This window comes from Procambarus clarkii, chromosome 5 (genome assembly GCF_040958095.1).
Source record: "Procambarus clarkii isolate CNS0578487 chromosome 5, FALCON_Pclarkii_2.0, whole genome shotgun sequence".
In the NCBI taxonomy this organism is placed as follows: Eukaryota; Metazoa; Arthropoda; class Malacostraca; order Decapoda; family Cambaridae; genus Procambarus; species Procambarus clarkii.
The window spans coordinates 2,116,586-2,134,092 of NC_091154.1; the positions used below are offsets into that span (position 1 = coordinate 2,116,586).

General features: G+C 43.8%; 1 protein-coding gene across 6 annotated transcripts in view; it reads right to left on the reverse strand.

Annotated features, from left to right (window-relative positions):
* Lmpt (four and a half LIM domains protein limpet) overlaps nt 1-17,507 on the reverse strand; it is a 319,449-nt gene that overhangs the window by 191,422 nt on the left and 110,520 nt on the right. For all 6 annotated transcript variants that reach the window (XM_069338065.1, XM_069338058.1, XM_069338078.1 and 3 more), the window contains 4 exons: nt 15,237-15,338; nt 10,360-10,429; nt 7,390-7,623; nt 6,849-7,064 (listed from right to left, as the gene is read on the reverse strand). In XM_069338065.1, coding sequence (XP_069194166.1) covers nt 6,849-7,064; nt 7,390-7,623; nt 10,360-10,429; nt 15,237-15,338 — 622 coding nt within the window. The remainder of the gene's footprint in view (nt 1-6,848; nt 7,065-7,389; nt 7,624-10,359; nt 10,430-15,236; nt 15,339-17,507) is intronic.

The window sequence follows — 17,507 nt, forward strand, 5'->3', positions numbered from 1 at the left end:
ACTATATAATAGTGATCTAATATATATATATATTATATAAGTATAAATATTATATAAATAAATATATATATATATAAGTGATATAATAGTGAGTAATAGCATATATCACTGAATACCCAATTATCCTAAGATAATCTATCCTCAACTAATCGTTAACTAATAATGTTTCTTAAAACTATTATTTAAAAAAATTACCCACAAATACAAATTCATTCTACCCCCTTATCTTGAGGTTGTCTTGAGATGATTTCGGGGCTTTTTTAGTGTCCCCGCGGCTCGGTCCTCGACCAGGCCTCCACCCCCAGGAAGCAGCCCGTGACAGCTGACTAACACCCAGGTACCTATTTTACTGCTAGGTAACAGGGGCATACGGTGAAAGAAACTCTGCCCATTGTTTCTCGCCAGCGCCTGGGATCGAACCCAGGATCACAAGTCCGGCGTGCTGTCCGCTCGGCCCACCGGCTTCCGACCCTTGCATGGTAAAAAATAATAAAAATCTAAACACACACACACACACACACACACACACACACACACACACACACACACACACACACACACACACACACACACACATACACACACACACACGCACGCATACACACTCACACTCACTGGAAAAAGTTAGAAAATAATTCAGAAACTTAAGTAAGGAGGCATTTAGGGCGCTTTACACTGCTTACGTAAGGCCAGTCTTAGAGTATGCCGCCTCATCATGGAGTCCCCATCTGAAGAAGCATATAAGGAAACTGGAAAAGGTTCAGAAGTTTGCAACGAGACTCGTCCCAGAGTTATGAGGGATGGGATATGAAGAGCGTCTGAGGAAACTGTGCCTTACGACACTAGAACAAAGAAGGGAGAGGGGGGGGGACATGATAGGAATGTATAAAATACTCAGGGGGATAGACAGGGTGGACATAGACGAAATGTTCACACGGAATAGTAACAGAACGAGAGGACATGGATGGAAGCTGGAAACTCAGATGAGTCACAGAGATGTTATTAAGTTTTCTTTTAGCGTGAGAGTAGTGGAAAAATGGAATGCACTTAAGAAACAGGTTGTGGAAGCAAATTCTATTCATAATTTTAGAACTAGGTATGATAGGGAAATAGGACAGGAGTCATTGCTGTAAACCGATGCTCGAAAGGCGGGATCCAAGAGCTAATGCTCGATCCTGCAGACACAAATAGGCGAGTACACACACACGAAACTACAGTCATCAGAACATACTCTCCAAAAATAATAGACCCAAGTGATGACATACAATAAGCATAATCCTATTCAACTCACTAAATATTTAAAATAAAGTAAAATACACACACTCACGCAGTTCTAGACAAGAATCTTTCTCGGAAACTTAATATTCACATAAAAAAAACTTATTTACACGTGGACCGCAGTTGGTAGATCTATAAATTGACACCATGAATGGGGCACTTAAGTAAACACAATTTAGCACCTGACTCATCCCTCTAACCATTAAGACGGCTTTAAATTCAAATTGCGGCCAAAATAAACAATTCTAATGGAAATTATGAGTAGATGTTGAGAGAGAAGCACCGAACCTCCTTGGAACCGAGCCACTATTGCTGCCAAGTTGATTAGCGAGACATGTTGACTTTTTATAATATATATATATGACTATAAAGAAGGCAGTCGTATGTGGAGGCGAGAGAGAGATGAGTTACTAGAGCAACAATAGAGGGACTCACCGGAGCGTGTGAGAGCGAGCGGGAAGGTGTAAGGCGAGCAGTAACACTGGGCACACGACCCCTCCCCAACCTGTACTGTATCTGGCCAGACAAAATTAACCTGGGGGGGTGATGTGGGCTCACCTCTGACCACCGGAGCTCCCCTCACACTCTCTCCCACTCTCTCGCCACACACACAATTTATATATCATTAATAAATAATATATATATTTATAAAATATATATTTATATTTATAAAATACACGCACTCACGCAGTTCTAGACAAGAATCTTTCTCGGAAACTTAATATTCACATAAAAAAAACTTATTTACACGCGGACCGCAGTTGGTAGATCTATAAACCGCGTGTAAATGTATATTTAAGAAAGCACAACAAACCTGTATTAGAGGGGACCTAAAAGTCCCCTCTAATGCGTTATGTGTGCTTTTATCCGAGGCTTTAAAAGAAAGCAGTCTTTCTTTTAAACATATTTCGTTGAAAACGACAAAAACATTAGATTTATAATTCAGCCACTACGAATCTTCTCGATATTTCTTACGTTTTTCCTCACTGAAACAGGAGGTTGAAAAATTAACTCTCCAAAGTTCGTTTTTACTTTCTATTGGGCCTGACGCCTATAGTGATGCGTTTCGTAAGATCACTCCTCACATTCTCAAAGACAAAATCTACCGTTCTTAGCACCGGGCTAAATCCTCTTAAGGATTAGAGGGGAGAGAGGGGGGCGCGCCAGAGGGAAAAGGGGGGTGTGGGGGGGGGGGGAAGATGACACTCTTGTCGACCGTGTAATGTCCATTTGTGTCTCCCCCCCAACCCCATCAACCCCCCCCCCCAACCCCATCACCCCCCCCCAATCCCATCACCCCCCCCCCCTCATCACTGTCACTTAACAGTCAACCGGTAATTAACCTGCTTTTAACATCCGGTGATGACGTTTGTTTGTTGATGAAGTTTTACTGCGGTGATGGGTCTATGGATGGGTGGGGGGTCACACTAGGGGGGTCCAGTGGGGGTCACACTAGGGGGGTCCAGTGAGGGTCACACTAGGGGGGTCCAGTGGGGGTCACACTAGGGGGTCCAGTGGGGGTCACACTAGGGGGGTCCAGTGAGGGTCACACTAGGGGGGTCCAGTGGGGGTCACACTAGGGGGTCCAGTGAGGGTCACACTAGGGGGGGTCCAGTGGGGGTCACACCAGGGGGGTCCAGTGAGGGTCACACCAGGGGGGTCCAGTGGGGGTCACACCAGGGGGGTCCAGTGGGGGTCACACTAGGGGGGTCCTGTGGGAGTCACACTCTTCACTCATACCAACACTAATCAAACCTACAGTCCCCAATCATACCCGACCAGTCTTCAATCATATTCAACAGTCCCCAATCATACTTTAAGTCCCTAATCATACCCTATCAGTCCCCAATCATACCCAACAGTCTCCAATCATAACCAACAGTCCCCAATCATACCCAATCAGTCCCTAATAATACCCCTAACAGTTCCAAATCATACGCCAAAAGTTCCCAATCATATCCTATCAGTTGCCAATTATACCCAAAAGCACACAATCATGCTCTAACAGTTCCCAATCACACCCAAGTCCCAAATCATACCCTATTAGTCCCTAATCACACCCAACAGTCCCTAAACATACCCTAACAGTCCCCAATCATAACCTAACAGTCCCCAATCACACCTAACAGTCCCTAATCATACCCAACAGTGCCCAATCATATCCTAACAATTCCCAATCATGCACTAACAGTCCCCAATCATACCTAACAGTCCACAATCATACCCCTAACAGTCCCCAATCATACCCAACAGTCCCTAATCATACCCAACAGTGCCCAATCATATCCTAACAATTCCCAATCATGCACTAACAGTCCCCAATCATACCAACAGTCCCCAATCATAACAGTCTTCCAATCATGGCCTAACAGTCACCAATTATATACAACAGTCCCCAATCATACGCTAACAATCACCCAATCATACCCCTAACAGTCCCCAATCATACCCAACAGACCCTAGTCATAATCAACAGTCCCCAATCATACCCAACATGCCCGAATCATACCCTAAGAGTCCCCAATCATACCTAAGAGTCCCCAATCGTACCCCCGAACAGTCCTCAATTATACCCCTAACAGTCCACAATCATACCCAACAGTCCCCAATCATACCCTAAGAGTCCCCAATCATACTCCCTAACAGTTCACAATCATACCCAACAGTCCCCAATCATACCCTAACAGTCCCCAATCATACCCCTAACAGTCCACAATCATACCCAACAGTCCCCAATCATACCCTAAGAGTCCCCAATCATACCCCTAACAGTCCTCAATTATACCTAACAGTCCCCAAACATACCTGAAATATATCCAGCAGGGGTCAAGAGTATGCTATAAACTAATGCTGTTATATCCAGAATCACAATGGGGATTCAGAGCTGGCAGGTCCACCATCGACATGGTCTTTTCCCTCAGACAACTGCAGGAGAAATGCAGGGAACAGAAGCAGCCACTCTTCGTAGCCTTCATAGATCTGACGAAGGCCTTCGACCTCGTCAGCAGGGATGGCCTGTTCAAGATCCTCCCCAAGATCGGATGCCCACCCAGGCTCCTCAGCATCATCAGATCTTTCCATGAGAACATGAGGGGCACCGTGGTCTTTGATGGCCTAACATCAGACGCCTTTGACATCCGAAGTGGAGTAAAGCAGGGCTGCGTACTGGCTCCAACCCTATTCGGGATTTTCTTCGCAGTTATGCTGCGGCACGCCTTCAGATCTGTCACGGAAGGCATTTACCTCTGGACCAGGTCGGATGGAAAGCTCTTTAACCTCGCCAGGCTGAGAGCCAAGACGAAGGTTCGGCTGAGGTGTCTGCGCGACTTCCTTTTTGCCGACGACGCAGCAGTCACTGCCCACTCAGCTGAAGACCTCCAACGGCTCATAACCCGCTTCAGCGAGGCCTCTCAGGCTTTCGGACATCAGCCTGAAGAAAACACAAGTCATGGGACAAGGAGTGGACTCCCCACCTGACATCGGCATCTCTGATTCCAAACTGGAAGTTGTTCACGACTTCGTGTACCTGGGCTCCACAATCTCTGACTCCCTCTCTCTTGATACGGAGCTAAACAAACGCATCAGTAAGGCATCTACTACCATGTCCAGACTGACAAAGAGAGTGTGGGCTAACAATAGGCTAACTGAGTATACTAAGATTCAGGTTTACAGAGCCTGTGTCCTGAGCACTCTCCTTTATGGCAGTGAGTCTTGGACACTCCGCGCCCGTCAGGAAAGACAGCTGAATGCCTACCACATGCGCTGCCTTCGACACATCTTGGACATCACCTGGCAGGACAAGATGACAAACAACAACGTCTTGAGGAGAGCAAGAATCTCCAGCATGTACACAATGCTGAAACAGAGACGAATGCGCTGGCTCGGGCACGTTGTGCGAATGGGCGACGGCAGGATCCCCAAGGATCTCCTGTACGGAGAGCTGATGCAGGGAAAGCGTCCAACAGGCAAGCCCCAGCTACGGTATAAAGACGTATGCAAGAGGGACCTGAAAGCCATGGACGTCGATCTTGCTATATGGGAGACACAGGCTGCAGACCGTTCAGCCTGGAGGCAGTCTGTTCAAAGAGGTCTCTCCAAGTTCGAGGAGTCACTTGTCAAGGAATCGGAGGCAAAGAGACAGAGAAGGAAAGCCGGTAGCCAGGAAGACAGACCAGAATCGGACTTCGTTTGTGCTCGGTGTGGGATGGACTGCCACTCTCGGATTGGCCTCATCAGTCACACCAGACGCTGCACCAGGATTGACAACCAGGGCGCAACTCCATAGTCTCCCGAGACTGAAGGATGCCTACTACTATATGACAGTTGTTAATGACATTTCTGTTTTATCTGACAGTTGTTTACGACATTTCTGTTTATCTGACAGTTGTTTACGACATTTCTGTTTATCTGACAGTTGTTTACGACATTTCTGTTTATCTGACAGTTGTATATTACATTTCTAAAACACATAAAGTTCCAGGAAAGGTTTTAAAGTGTATGTATTGTACATATATGTGTGTGTATCTATACGCTAGAATGTCTTTCTATTTGTGTCTCTCCAAGAATGGTGGCCAGACTCTTTGCATGGTGACCAATGCAGGGTAGGTGACCATCATAAGCATTGACCAGTATGGTACAATCTTCAGGTGTTCGAGTCGACCCAAGAACCTGGTCGATCAGGGGTATACCCAGCTGACTGGGTATACAAATCTCGAGTAAATCACTGATGTAAACTGCTACTTGTATGCCCAACCACTTGGGCAGGACGGAAGAGCGACGGCCTCACTTAATGCAGGTCTGTGTTCAATCCCCCGACCGTCCACCAAGTGGTTGGGCACCATTCCTTTCCCTCCGTCCCATCCCTAATCTTTATACTGCCTCTTTCCCAGTGCTATTTAGTCGTAATGGCTTGGCGCTTTCTCCTGACAATTCTTTTCTCATAAAACCAACCCCTAAAGAAACTGTTACTCGCCTTTGTTAACTCTTATAACAGTAAAAGTCATAAATCACACAAGATCTGTAAATATGAGGACTCAAGGAAGCCATTTTGCATTATTTATATTAAGAAGATTCTCAAGATAAAGTGGACTTGTACCTCGATAAGACTGAGTTCTGAGAGTTCTTTTACCCCCCCCCCTCCCCCAAGCCCGGCCCGAGGCCAGGCTTGACTTGGGAGAGCTTGGTCCACCAGGCTGTTGCTTGGAGCGGGTTGGGTAGTGTACTATAGGGTTGGGTAATATATTTTAGGGTTGGGAAGTGTAGTATAGGGTTGGGTAATATACCTTAGGGTTGGGTAGTGTTCTATAGGGTTGGGTAATATACCTTAGGGTTGGGTAGTGTTCTATAGGGTTGGGTAATATACCTTAGGGTTGGGTAGTGTACTATAAGGTTGGGTAATATATTTTAGGGTTGGGTAGTGTTCTATAGGGTTGGGTAATATACCTCAGGGTTGGGTAGTGTACTATAGGGTTGAGTAATATACCTTAGGGTTGGGTAGTGTACTATAGGGTTGGGTAGTGTACTATAGGGTTAAGTAGTGTTAGAGAGACGGTAAGGAACCTCTCACTGACCTCATCACAAGCGGCACAGCGAGGCTTGAGCTGCTCAGCATAGTGCCTGCCACAGAGCACCGTCTCCTCCCACACACAGTAGACCAGGTCAACCAGCAGCTCCTTACAAGTGGCACAGGTGAAGCAGGCCGGGTGCCATGTGGCCTCTTCCCCACACCTTGGGGCCACCACCGCCACTGACCCCTTGCTGATCACTTCTCCGCACCCTCGGCACTCCTGCAACACCAATAATGAGTAAATCACTGTGCACAACGAGTAGTAATCAGTCATTAACACGGGTACAGGAGTATAATGTCTCTCTAGAATCTAGATTATACTCAGTAATAACAAGTTGGTGCATACAAATTAAACGAGTTTATCCATCAATGTCGTTTTCTTTTATATCCGGAGAAACTGATAAAAGAAAACGATCAATGGAAAACGTTAGAGTGGGTGACTTAACAATTCCTTCCCTCCGAAATTTAAATTATTTATCATTACTTCAACTACCCCCAACAAACAATTTACACACTTGACAACCCTCCCGCAAGACGCTACTCACAATATTATGTGGAATGTGGGGCTTAATAATGCCAATATCGAGCGCGATGTCGTTCCTGGCCGCCACGAAGTCCTTGAAGGAGGTGTGGTGCTGGGGCTCGACGTGTCTGGTAAAGGCGAGGGCCAGGTCCTGCTTGGGCAGCTGGAGCATCAGCTGGCGCTCCCGGGCCTTCTCCCCCGGCGTGGCCAGCCGCGGCACCTTGTGGCCAGGCAGGCAGCTCATGTAGTCGTAGATCTGTAGAAGAGGGCCATCTTATAGCAGCAAGGGCCGTATTGAAGGGGAGGGCCACGTTGAAGGGGAAGGGGGCCATGTTGATGGACAAGGGCCATGTTGAAGGGGAAGGGGGCCATGTTGATGGACAAGGGCCATGTTGAAGGGCAAGGGTCACGTTGAAGGGGAAGGGAAGGGCCATGTTGAAGGGAAGGGCCATGTTGAAGGGGAAGGGAAGGGCCATGTTGAAGGGGAAGGGAAGGGCCATGTTGAAGGGGAAGGGAAAGGCCATGTTGAAGGGAAGGGCCATGTTGAAGGGGAAGGGGGCCATGTTGAAGGGGAAGGGGGCCATGTTGAAGGGGAAGGGCCATGCTGAAGGGGGCGGGCCATGTTGCAGGGAAAGAACTATACTGAAGGGAAGGGTCACGTCGCTGTGTAAACCACACACTTTTATTATACACGACTGACTCAAGTAAACCCGGCGCTCGTAGAGCCAGCGTGAGGTAGACTGTTAGGTGAGGTCAGTTTGGTTAGTCAAGTTCTGATTACAATAGACTAGGTTACGTGATATTAATTAGGTTAACTCTGATTAATGAATTCAGAGGAACAAGGCAGGACAAGTTTTCTTTCAGCTTCTAAACTACTCAAAGAAAATGTGAATTAACGGCAATGTGGCAAACTGCGATAATCTTCCCAGCTTGTCGCATATCATTAATCTTGTTTAATTACTACTAAAACCTTCAATGATTTAGGCCCCTTGCTTCTATCCTACAAGAATGTCCCTGTGTGTGCTTCACAGCCTATAATGATGCCGTCCCCTTATAAATTAAAGATACAAAGACATTGCGAACAATTATTCAAGTATTACTGAGGTAAGTAATTATCTCAGTAATACGTGAGATAATTACTGCAAGCACACCTGTCCGAAGTGGTATTAATAAAAGATATATAATTTATTAGTTAATCCAAATGGTAAAGTCTACCATACAATTTCAAAGCTTATTCCAAGCGATTGCATAATAGAAAACGTAAGCGTTGCAACAACATAAAAAACGGCATTGCTTAGGAACTCAGGGATGACTTTAGAATATATTACACGTTGTCGCTTAAGCCTAATACACAAAAAAATTACAATATAAAAACATTGCATGTATATAAATTTAAGCTTGAGGACACCAATACATCTCTTGTCCAGTGTCCTTGTCAGCTTAATAATTGTTTACAAATTATTATAATTATAATAGTCCAAGATATTGATTTCTGAAACCAAACCTAACTCATTCCGGCCTAGATAACTAGCCCCTAATCCGGCCTACCTAACTACCCCCCAATCCGGCCTACCTAACTAGCCCCCAATCCGGCCTAGATAACTAGCCCCCAATCCGGCCTACCTAACTAGCCCCCAATCCGGCCTAGATAACTAGCCCCCAATCCGGCCTACCTAACTAACCCCCAATCCGGCCTACCTAACTAGCCCCCAATCCGGCCTACCTAACTAGCCCCCAATCCGGCCTACCTAACTACCCCCCAATCCGGCCTACCTAACTAGCCCCCAATCCGGCCTACCTAACTAGCCCCCAATCCGGCCTACCTAACTAGCCCCCAATCCGGCCTACCTAACTAGCCCCCAATCCGGCCTACCTAACTAGCCCCCAATCCGGCCTACCTAACTACCCCCCAATCCGGCCTACCTAACTAGCCCCCAATCCGGCCTACCTAACTAGCCCCCAATCCGGCCTACCTAACTAGCCCCCAATCCGGCCTACCTAACTAGCCCCCAATCCGGCCTACCTAACTACCCCCCAATCCGGCCTACCTAACTAGCCCCCAATCCGGCCTACCTAACTAGCCCCTAATCCGGCCAGCACAAATCTTATTATCTTAACCCATCAGAGCATAATTTGGTCTATTGTATCCAAGCCTCACCTTCGACTAGCCGCCGGCTTCTTGTCTTCGTCGAGGGCCCGTGGAGAGAGATGGTGACCCTTCAGATAAACTCAGGTAAATAATAGTCTCAGCTAATCTACTAGCCGAAATTTCTCCCCATATTAATTAGTTCTCCCATGGGGGGACAGGCTGTCTGTGTACCTATAGACGTTAGGCTATAGGTTACCCCTCCCCCCCCCCCAAGGATGCAACTCTACAACAGTAGCCTAACTATCCCGGGTACCCATTCACTGCTAGATGAACAGCAAGGGGCATTAGGGGAAAGGACACGTGGCCAACCGTTTCTGTCCCGGCCGGGATTCGCGCGTCTATCCAACGCTCGAAACAATCCATCCATCCATCCCACGTCTGTTATGTTACCCGGGATTTTTTTTCCCATATATCACCGATCTTATTTATTTAAAACATTTATTAACCAGTATTTACCCAGGTCTTAATTAATATAATTTATGTCTATTGTTTCATGTTCAAATTTTGTAATTATGTATGTGACACCTTATATATGTATATACCCTTTCATCTATAGATTATATATGCACTGAGAGGTATACCCAGCATATTTGAAGCCTCTTATTGAAACATGTCCGAATCTACGTCTGGAATCCTGAATCAATTTCTCATTTCTTTCCTGACCTTCACTTCCCCTCCTGAGCCCCACCCAGCCAACCTCATTAATCCACATTCCTTGCCCCACCCATTCCCATTAAGGCCGCCTGACCCCATTTCCGAAGCTCGGGTGAAATGGTATTCAAATTTCCCGTCCCAAAACTCTCGCTAATGGCGGGAGGGAGAATGGTTGAGGGGGAGACTCACCTGTTCACTGGTCAAGCCGGGTGGCACCCAGGTATACCCTTCCTGGAGGCACAGTTCACGGCTGCTCCGCCTGTGTGGGGGTGTTCAGTTAGTGTGGGTACACTGCAGGAATACACACACACACGCACATGCACATGTACGCGCGCGCACACACGCACGCATACACACGCACACACATACATACACAAGGGTCAATAGGCTAATTGCTCTATCTTGAACGAAGTACGCATAGGTGAATACAGAAGTATACATATGTAAATACATATATATATATATATATATATATATATATATATATATATATATATATATATATATATATATATATATATATATATATATATATATATATATATATATATATATAGTATATTTTGGTAGCAGTCTTTCCTGTAGACATATATTATTAAATATGACCGAAAAAGTAAGATTAATAATTCTAACACTAATTTTCTCAATCTTTCGTACATTTCTTTTTACTGTTGGTGGTAATTCAAAAATCAAATCTCCAAAATTCGTTTTTATTTCTAGTCTGACGCGACACTTGAGCGCGTTTCGTAAAACTTATTACATTTTCAAAGACTTTACTTTAAACATACACAACTGAATAGAACTTACACATCTCCGATTTGTTTATATCGGAGATATAAATATTTGATATAAACAAATCGGAGATGTGTAAGTTCTATTCAGTTGTGTATGTTTAAACTAAAGTCTTTGAAAATGTAATAAGTTTTACGAAACACGCTCAAGTGTCGCGTCAGACTAGAAATAAAAATGAATTTTGGAGAATTGATTTTTGAATTACCTCCAACAGTAAAAAGAAATGTACGAAAGATTGAGAAAATTCGTGTTAGAATTATTAATCTTACTTTTTCGGTCATATTTAATAATATATATATATATATATATATATATATATATATATATATATATATATATATATATATATATGTATATATATATATATATATATATATATATATATATATATATATATATATATATATAATATATATATATATATATATATATATATATATATATATATATATATATATATATATAATATATATATATATATATATATATATATATATATATATATATATATATATATATATATATATATAATATATATATATATATATATATATATATATATATATATATAATATATATATATATATAATATATATATATATATATATGTAAATACATTTATAGGAATAGTGTGCAGTTGGGAGAACTAATTAAGTTTGGTCTATAACACAGGTCTGAGTAATTTTTGCTTTCAAGTTTTTAATTCTGATTCTGCAACCCGTCTTCCATTCATTCTGAACGAATAGAACGTCGCAGTTTTGACGTATACTCTCCATAAGGCTAAAACTGGTCGTTCTAGAAAATGTAAGCGACTCGACGCGAAATTGATACACTGTCCCGTTTTCTGTTTTGGGTCCTCTGGCAGGTTAGGATAAGAGGCACTTTAGTACGACGGTTTCTTGACGTTGGGGGAAAGTTAGGAGGACGGGCGGAATTCTATACATGTCCAACGTGCGGAATTCACATTTGGTATTCGCTTCCAATGGTCAGTTCAAGGTGTCTATCGCTTTCTCTCCATATATAAAACTGTTTTTCTTTCCAGGGGCCAGATTCACGAAAGCATTTACGCAAGCACTTACGAACCTGTACATCTTTTCTTAATCTTTGGCGGCTTTGTTTCCAATTATGAAACAGTTAATGAGCTCCGAAGTACCAGGAGGCTGTTTATAACAATAACAACAGTTGATTGGCAAGTTTTCATGCTTGTAAACTGTTTAATAAATGTAACCAAAGCCGTCAAAGATTGAGGAAAGATGTACACGTTCGTAAGTGCTTGCGTGAATCTGGCCCTTCTAGTAACACTCAGGAGACAGAGGGCAGTTGCCGCCTCCTTTGTGTGAACGTCCCGTAGATGACAAACCAATATCATTCTCATTGCATTTGTGTTGTGAACCCCGCACCCATCCCGTGGAAAGGGTTACAGAGACACATGTATAATGGGGTTCAGGAACTCAACCCCCATAGTTCGTTTAGCTAAGCAAGTAACAGTCTTGTAAAGCTAGGGTTACACAATGGTAAATGTTATATACACGTGTACATACGTATATACATTTATTATGAACGGAATGAATGGCTTTTCCAGAAGATTTGTTCAAGTTCAAGTATGTTTATTGAGACAATAAAATACATCTCAAAGGGATAGAGTAGATTAGGCTATTTCTACCCCAGCCCAGAAGCTTCTGTAATGCAGTTGCTGAACGTCTGGTCAGCTAGTCCTCGTCATTTGCTGCCACCATCTTCCTATTAGACTCGGGTCGATGAACAACTTGGTCAAGGCCATTAATAAAGTCCACCATTTGTTTTCATAACAGAAATTTCAACGTTAAATTTCTTCACGTTAAATTCTATGCAGCATTTTTGATGGTCCAGACATTAGACGCCAAATGAATGTTGAACACTTCAAAAGGGAAACGAGTGAGACAGAGAGGCATGCATGGGTGCCTTCAAGTCTCTAATGACAGATTTGGGAGTACTTATAGTAACGATGAGCTCCACTGGATATATATACCGACCTACAACGAAATTAGAACTTAGAAATCTGAATTGTTGAGTTGGACAAACAGGAAAACAGTTTTTTACTTGTGTTGCTTAGACCAACTAAACTAACCAAACCTAACCTTCCTTAGCCTAATACACGATATATGAGGCCTAATATACTTCATATATGTGCTATACTAGGACTTAGGAATATTTAAGTGTGTTTAAGCTTCATTTATTTTGAAAGAATTCCTTACTAGTCACTATACTATTAGCTAAAAGCTAAGAACGTACAAATCCTGACTACTGACGACTGTCACAATAGGTACTATCTAGATAGGAGAACGGGTTGCAGCCAAATAACTTGTAAACCAACGGAGGTAAAGACAGTTACACATTGTTGAAGAACTGGTAAACAGTCTTAAGATCCCAGCCTCAAGCCTGTCAGTAAAGCTGCATTTGTATTACTTTATTGAGAAAGATTTTTCTAGTATGGTAGAGAGGTTCATGGGAGACATTGAGACATATTAAGTCTACTCTTCCACAACGATGTATATTCAAACTTGATATTCAATGTCCATAAACACAATTGTCAAATATTTAGGCATTATTAACTTTTTTTAATAATGGCAGTACTTCTTAACCATTCAAAAATATAAGAATTTTGACTAAAAGACATATGGTTTTGTCATATACAGCAGTAGTTGAAAACCCTCAGCTGATTGAGCGAAACCACTGGCATTCTTGAATTCAGCACAGTCAGATGATTTAAATTTACTAGAAAAAATTTCAAAGGCAAGTCTTAGTTCTCTAGTGATGAACAAAAAGCTCCTATTAAAATACACTTTGACTGCGCACCTTGAGTTAAAATCATGCACAATAAACAGATCTATAAACAATAGACCAGTGACTGTGAATTTCAAGGTAAACGCATGATTAATAAGGACTTTGACTGCACACTTCAAATTATACTCATGATCAGACAAAATTATTATAATTGAAAGGTGAAAATCAGATTAGTAACATTGGTTTCTGCAAAATATATATTGTCTTAAGGAAAATACAAGTGTAACACCTTTCGTAATGTTAAATTATTTGTTTTAACAGCTGTCGAGAACAGGTGTGTACAGGTGTGGAGGTGTGTCCAGTAAGTGTGGAGGTGTGTCCAGTAGGTGTGGAGGTGTGTCCAGTAGGTGTGGAGGTGTGTCCAGGTGTGGAGGTGTGTTCAGGTGTGGAGGTGTGTCCAGGTGTGGAGGTGTGTTCAGGTGTGGAGGTGTGTCCAGTAAGTGTGGAGGTGTGTCCAGTAGGTGTGGCGGTGTGTCCAGTAGGTGTGGAGGTGTGTCCAGTAGGTGTGGAGGTGTGTCCAGGTGTGGAGGTGTGTCCAGTAAGTGTGGAGGTGTGTCCAGTAGGTGTGGCGGTGTGTCCAGTAGGTGTGGAGGTGTGTCCAGTAGGTGTGGAGGTGTGTCCAGGTGTGGAGGTGTGTTCAGGTGTGGAGGTGTGTCCAGTAGGTGTGGAGGTGTGTCCAGGTGTGGAGGTGTGTTCAGGTGTGGAGGTGTGTCCAGTAAGTGTGGAGGTGTGTCCAGTAGGTGTGGCGGTGTGTCCAGTAGGTGTGGAGGTGTGTCCAGTAGGTGTAGAGGTGTGTCCAGGTGTGGAGGTGTGTTCAGGTGTGGAGGTGTGTCCAGTAGGTGTGGAGGTGTGTCTAGTAGGTGTGGAGGTGTGTCCAGGTGTGGAGGTGTGTCCAGTAGGTGTGGAGGTGTGTCCAGTAGGTGTGTCTAGTAGGTGTGGAGGTGTGTCTAGTAGGTGTGGAGGTGTGTCCAGTAGGTGTGGAGGTTTGTCCAGTAAGTGTGGAGGTGTGTCCAGTAAGTGTGGAGGTGTGTCCAGTAGGTGTGGAGGTGTGTCCAGAAGGTGTGGAGGTGTGTCCTGGTGTGGAGGTGTGTCCAGTAGGTGTGGAGGTGTTTCCAGTAGGTGTGGAGGTGTGTCCAGAAGGTGTGGAGGTGTGTCCTGGTGTGGAGGTGTGTCCAGTAGGTGTGGAGGTGTGTCCAGTAGGCGTGGAGGTGTGTCCTGTAGGTGTGGAGGTGTGTCCAGTAGGTGTGGAGGTGTTTCCAGTAGGTGTGGAGGTGTGTCCAGTAGGTGTGGAGGTGTGTCCAGTAGGCGTGGAGGTGTGTCCTGTAGGTGTGGAGGTGTGTCCAGTAGGTGTGGAGGTGTGTCCAGTAGGTGTGGAGGTGTTTCCAGTAGGTGTGGAGGTGTGTCCAGCAGGTGTGGAAGGTGTGGAGTGGTACACACAGCGAGATACTGACCCCAGGGAGTCGCCAAGACCCAGTCTCTCCCGGACGTTGACCCAGTCCTCGTGGTAGACATCGTGGAGCTCCCTTGTACACTTGCAGCTCTGACACGTCTTCCTGTGGGAGAGACACTCGTGTCAGCCACAGTGAGGGAATAACATATTTAAACTAAAATTGTCGAAAGTCTCTCAATCGTTTAATAAAAAATAATTATATATAAAATAAAACAATAAGTTACCTGTTGCATTGAAAGTCAGAGAAGTCCCTAGCAAAATACTTACATAACAGACCCTGGCTGTTTAGATCAAATCGACAGTAGCCTTGACCAGTAACTCACCTGTTTAGACCTGTTTAAACCGATAACTTGCCTCTTTAGACCAGTAACTCACCTGTTTAAACCGATAACTGGCCTGTTTAAACCAGTAACTCGCCTGTTTAAACCGTTAACTTGTCTGTTTAGACCAGTAACTCACCTGTTCAGAACTGTTTAAACCGTTAACTGGTCTGTTTAGACCAGTAACTCGCCTGTTAGAGACTGGTTTAGACCGGTAACTCAACTATTCCCTAACGACCCGTACTCACTCGATTTTTTATAAACTGCACCTGAGCGGCGTTGTTTAAATGATGCCCAAGTTGAGCTACTCAAGTCCTCTTGAATGGTGCGTCGCATTTTGACGTAGAAATAACCCCTAAGGCAAAAAAAAAATAGCATGCTAAAAATCACAGCCATTCTCTAAATTGACGTGATGTTCCGTTTTCTATTCGTGGGTCCTTGGTTATGTTAGGTTCGGGCAATTTAGAACATCAGTTTAATGACGTTTTAAACGCTCGAGAGGACGGTCTGACTTAAGGGTCCCTGAGAACACTTTGTTCACATTACTAAATATTTAACTTAATATGTACTCGAAATATAAATTTTCTTTAAATATTATAAATTAGAGGTTTATATTTTGGCTTCAGTTGCGTGTTTAGGTTCTGATGACAATTGCATACATTTAGTGGAAGGAAATTCGAACAGAGGTCGTCAGCGAAGTGCTGTTCGAGAAATGTTCGAATGTCTTCAGTTGTGGGTCCAGCCCGTTCTCGAAAGACCCAAAAGTGATTCCATTCCTTTCCATGCACCCGCTAAACCCCCTGTTTATGAATAAAAAACGGTTTACACACGACTCACAACTGATGACGTCCGAACACTTCCGGAACAAGTGCTTCACTGACGACTTGTGTTCGAACCACAACGCTGTAAATGCTTCACCCACGTACTACAAATACAAATAATCGCCAACAGAACCTAAACACCTAACCTAACCTATGCCTATATATACACAATATGCTAATATATTATAAGATTAATTTATATTTGAGAAAATTCCCATTTTGAATGAACAGCATATAAAAATTTATGAATGCGTCTGATGGGTCGACCGCTGGATGGAATGGACTTGAGTCGAGGATGGGTTGCGTGTAGAGTGCTTTTCCATGGATAAACAGTGGCTTTGGTGGCTGGATTATCATTTGGCTTGTTTATGAGGACGAATTTAATAGTACCTGAGTAAACTCATTACATATACCTGTTCACCAGTTGATTGATGGTTGAGAGGCGGGACCAAAGAGCCCATCAACCCCCTTCCCCCCCCCCTCCCAACCAGGTGAGGTTTACCTGGTTAATAAGGTTTACTTCACCGTGTGTAAACCTTGCTCTTATGGACCATTAAATCTGAGCTCTATTATAACATACAGTGAATAATTCAGTGACAGAGTCGTCAATAAGTAGAACAGGTTAGTCGTGGAGGTCGGTGATATTAGCCGACCTTGCTACATAACTTTATATGTCAACACAAGGCCAGAGAAGGCGGGGGCCAGGAGCCAAGCTCGACCCTGCAAGCACAGTGAGTAAACACACACACAAGTAGAGAGTTACAGTGAGGGGTGAGACCTCCGATTGGCGTGAAGTCACCAGTGGAGTCCCACAGGGCTCTGTACTCGCTCCTATCCTGTTTCTGATATATGTAAATGATCTCCCGGAGGGTACAGACTCATTCCTCTGAATGTTTGCTGACGACGCCAAAATTATGAGAAGGATTAAGACAGAGGAGGACAGCGTGAGGCTTCACGAAGACCTGGACAAGCTGCAGGAATGGTCGAACATATGGTTGTTAGAGTTTAACTCAAGCAAATGTAATGTAATGAAGATAGGGGTAGGGAGCAGGAGACCAGATACAAGATATCATTTGGGAGACGAAATACTTCAAGAGTCAGAGAGAGAGAGAGAGGGAGAGAGAGAGAGAG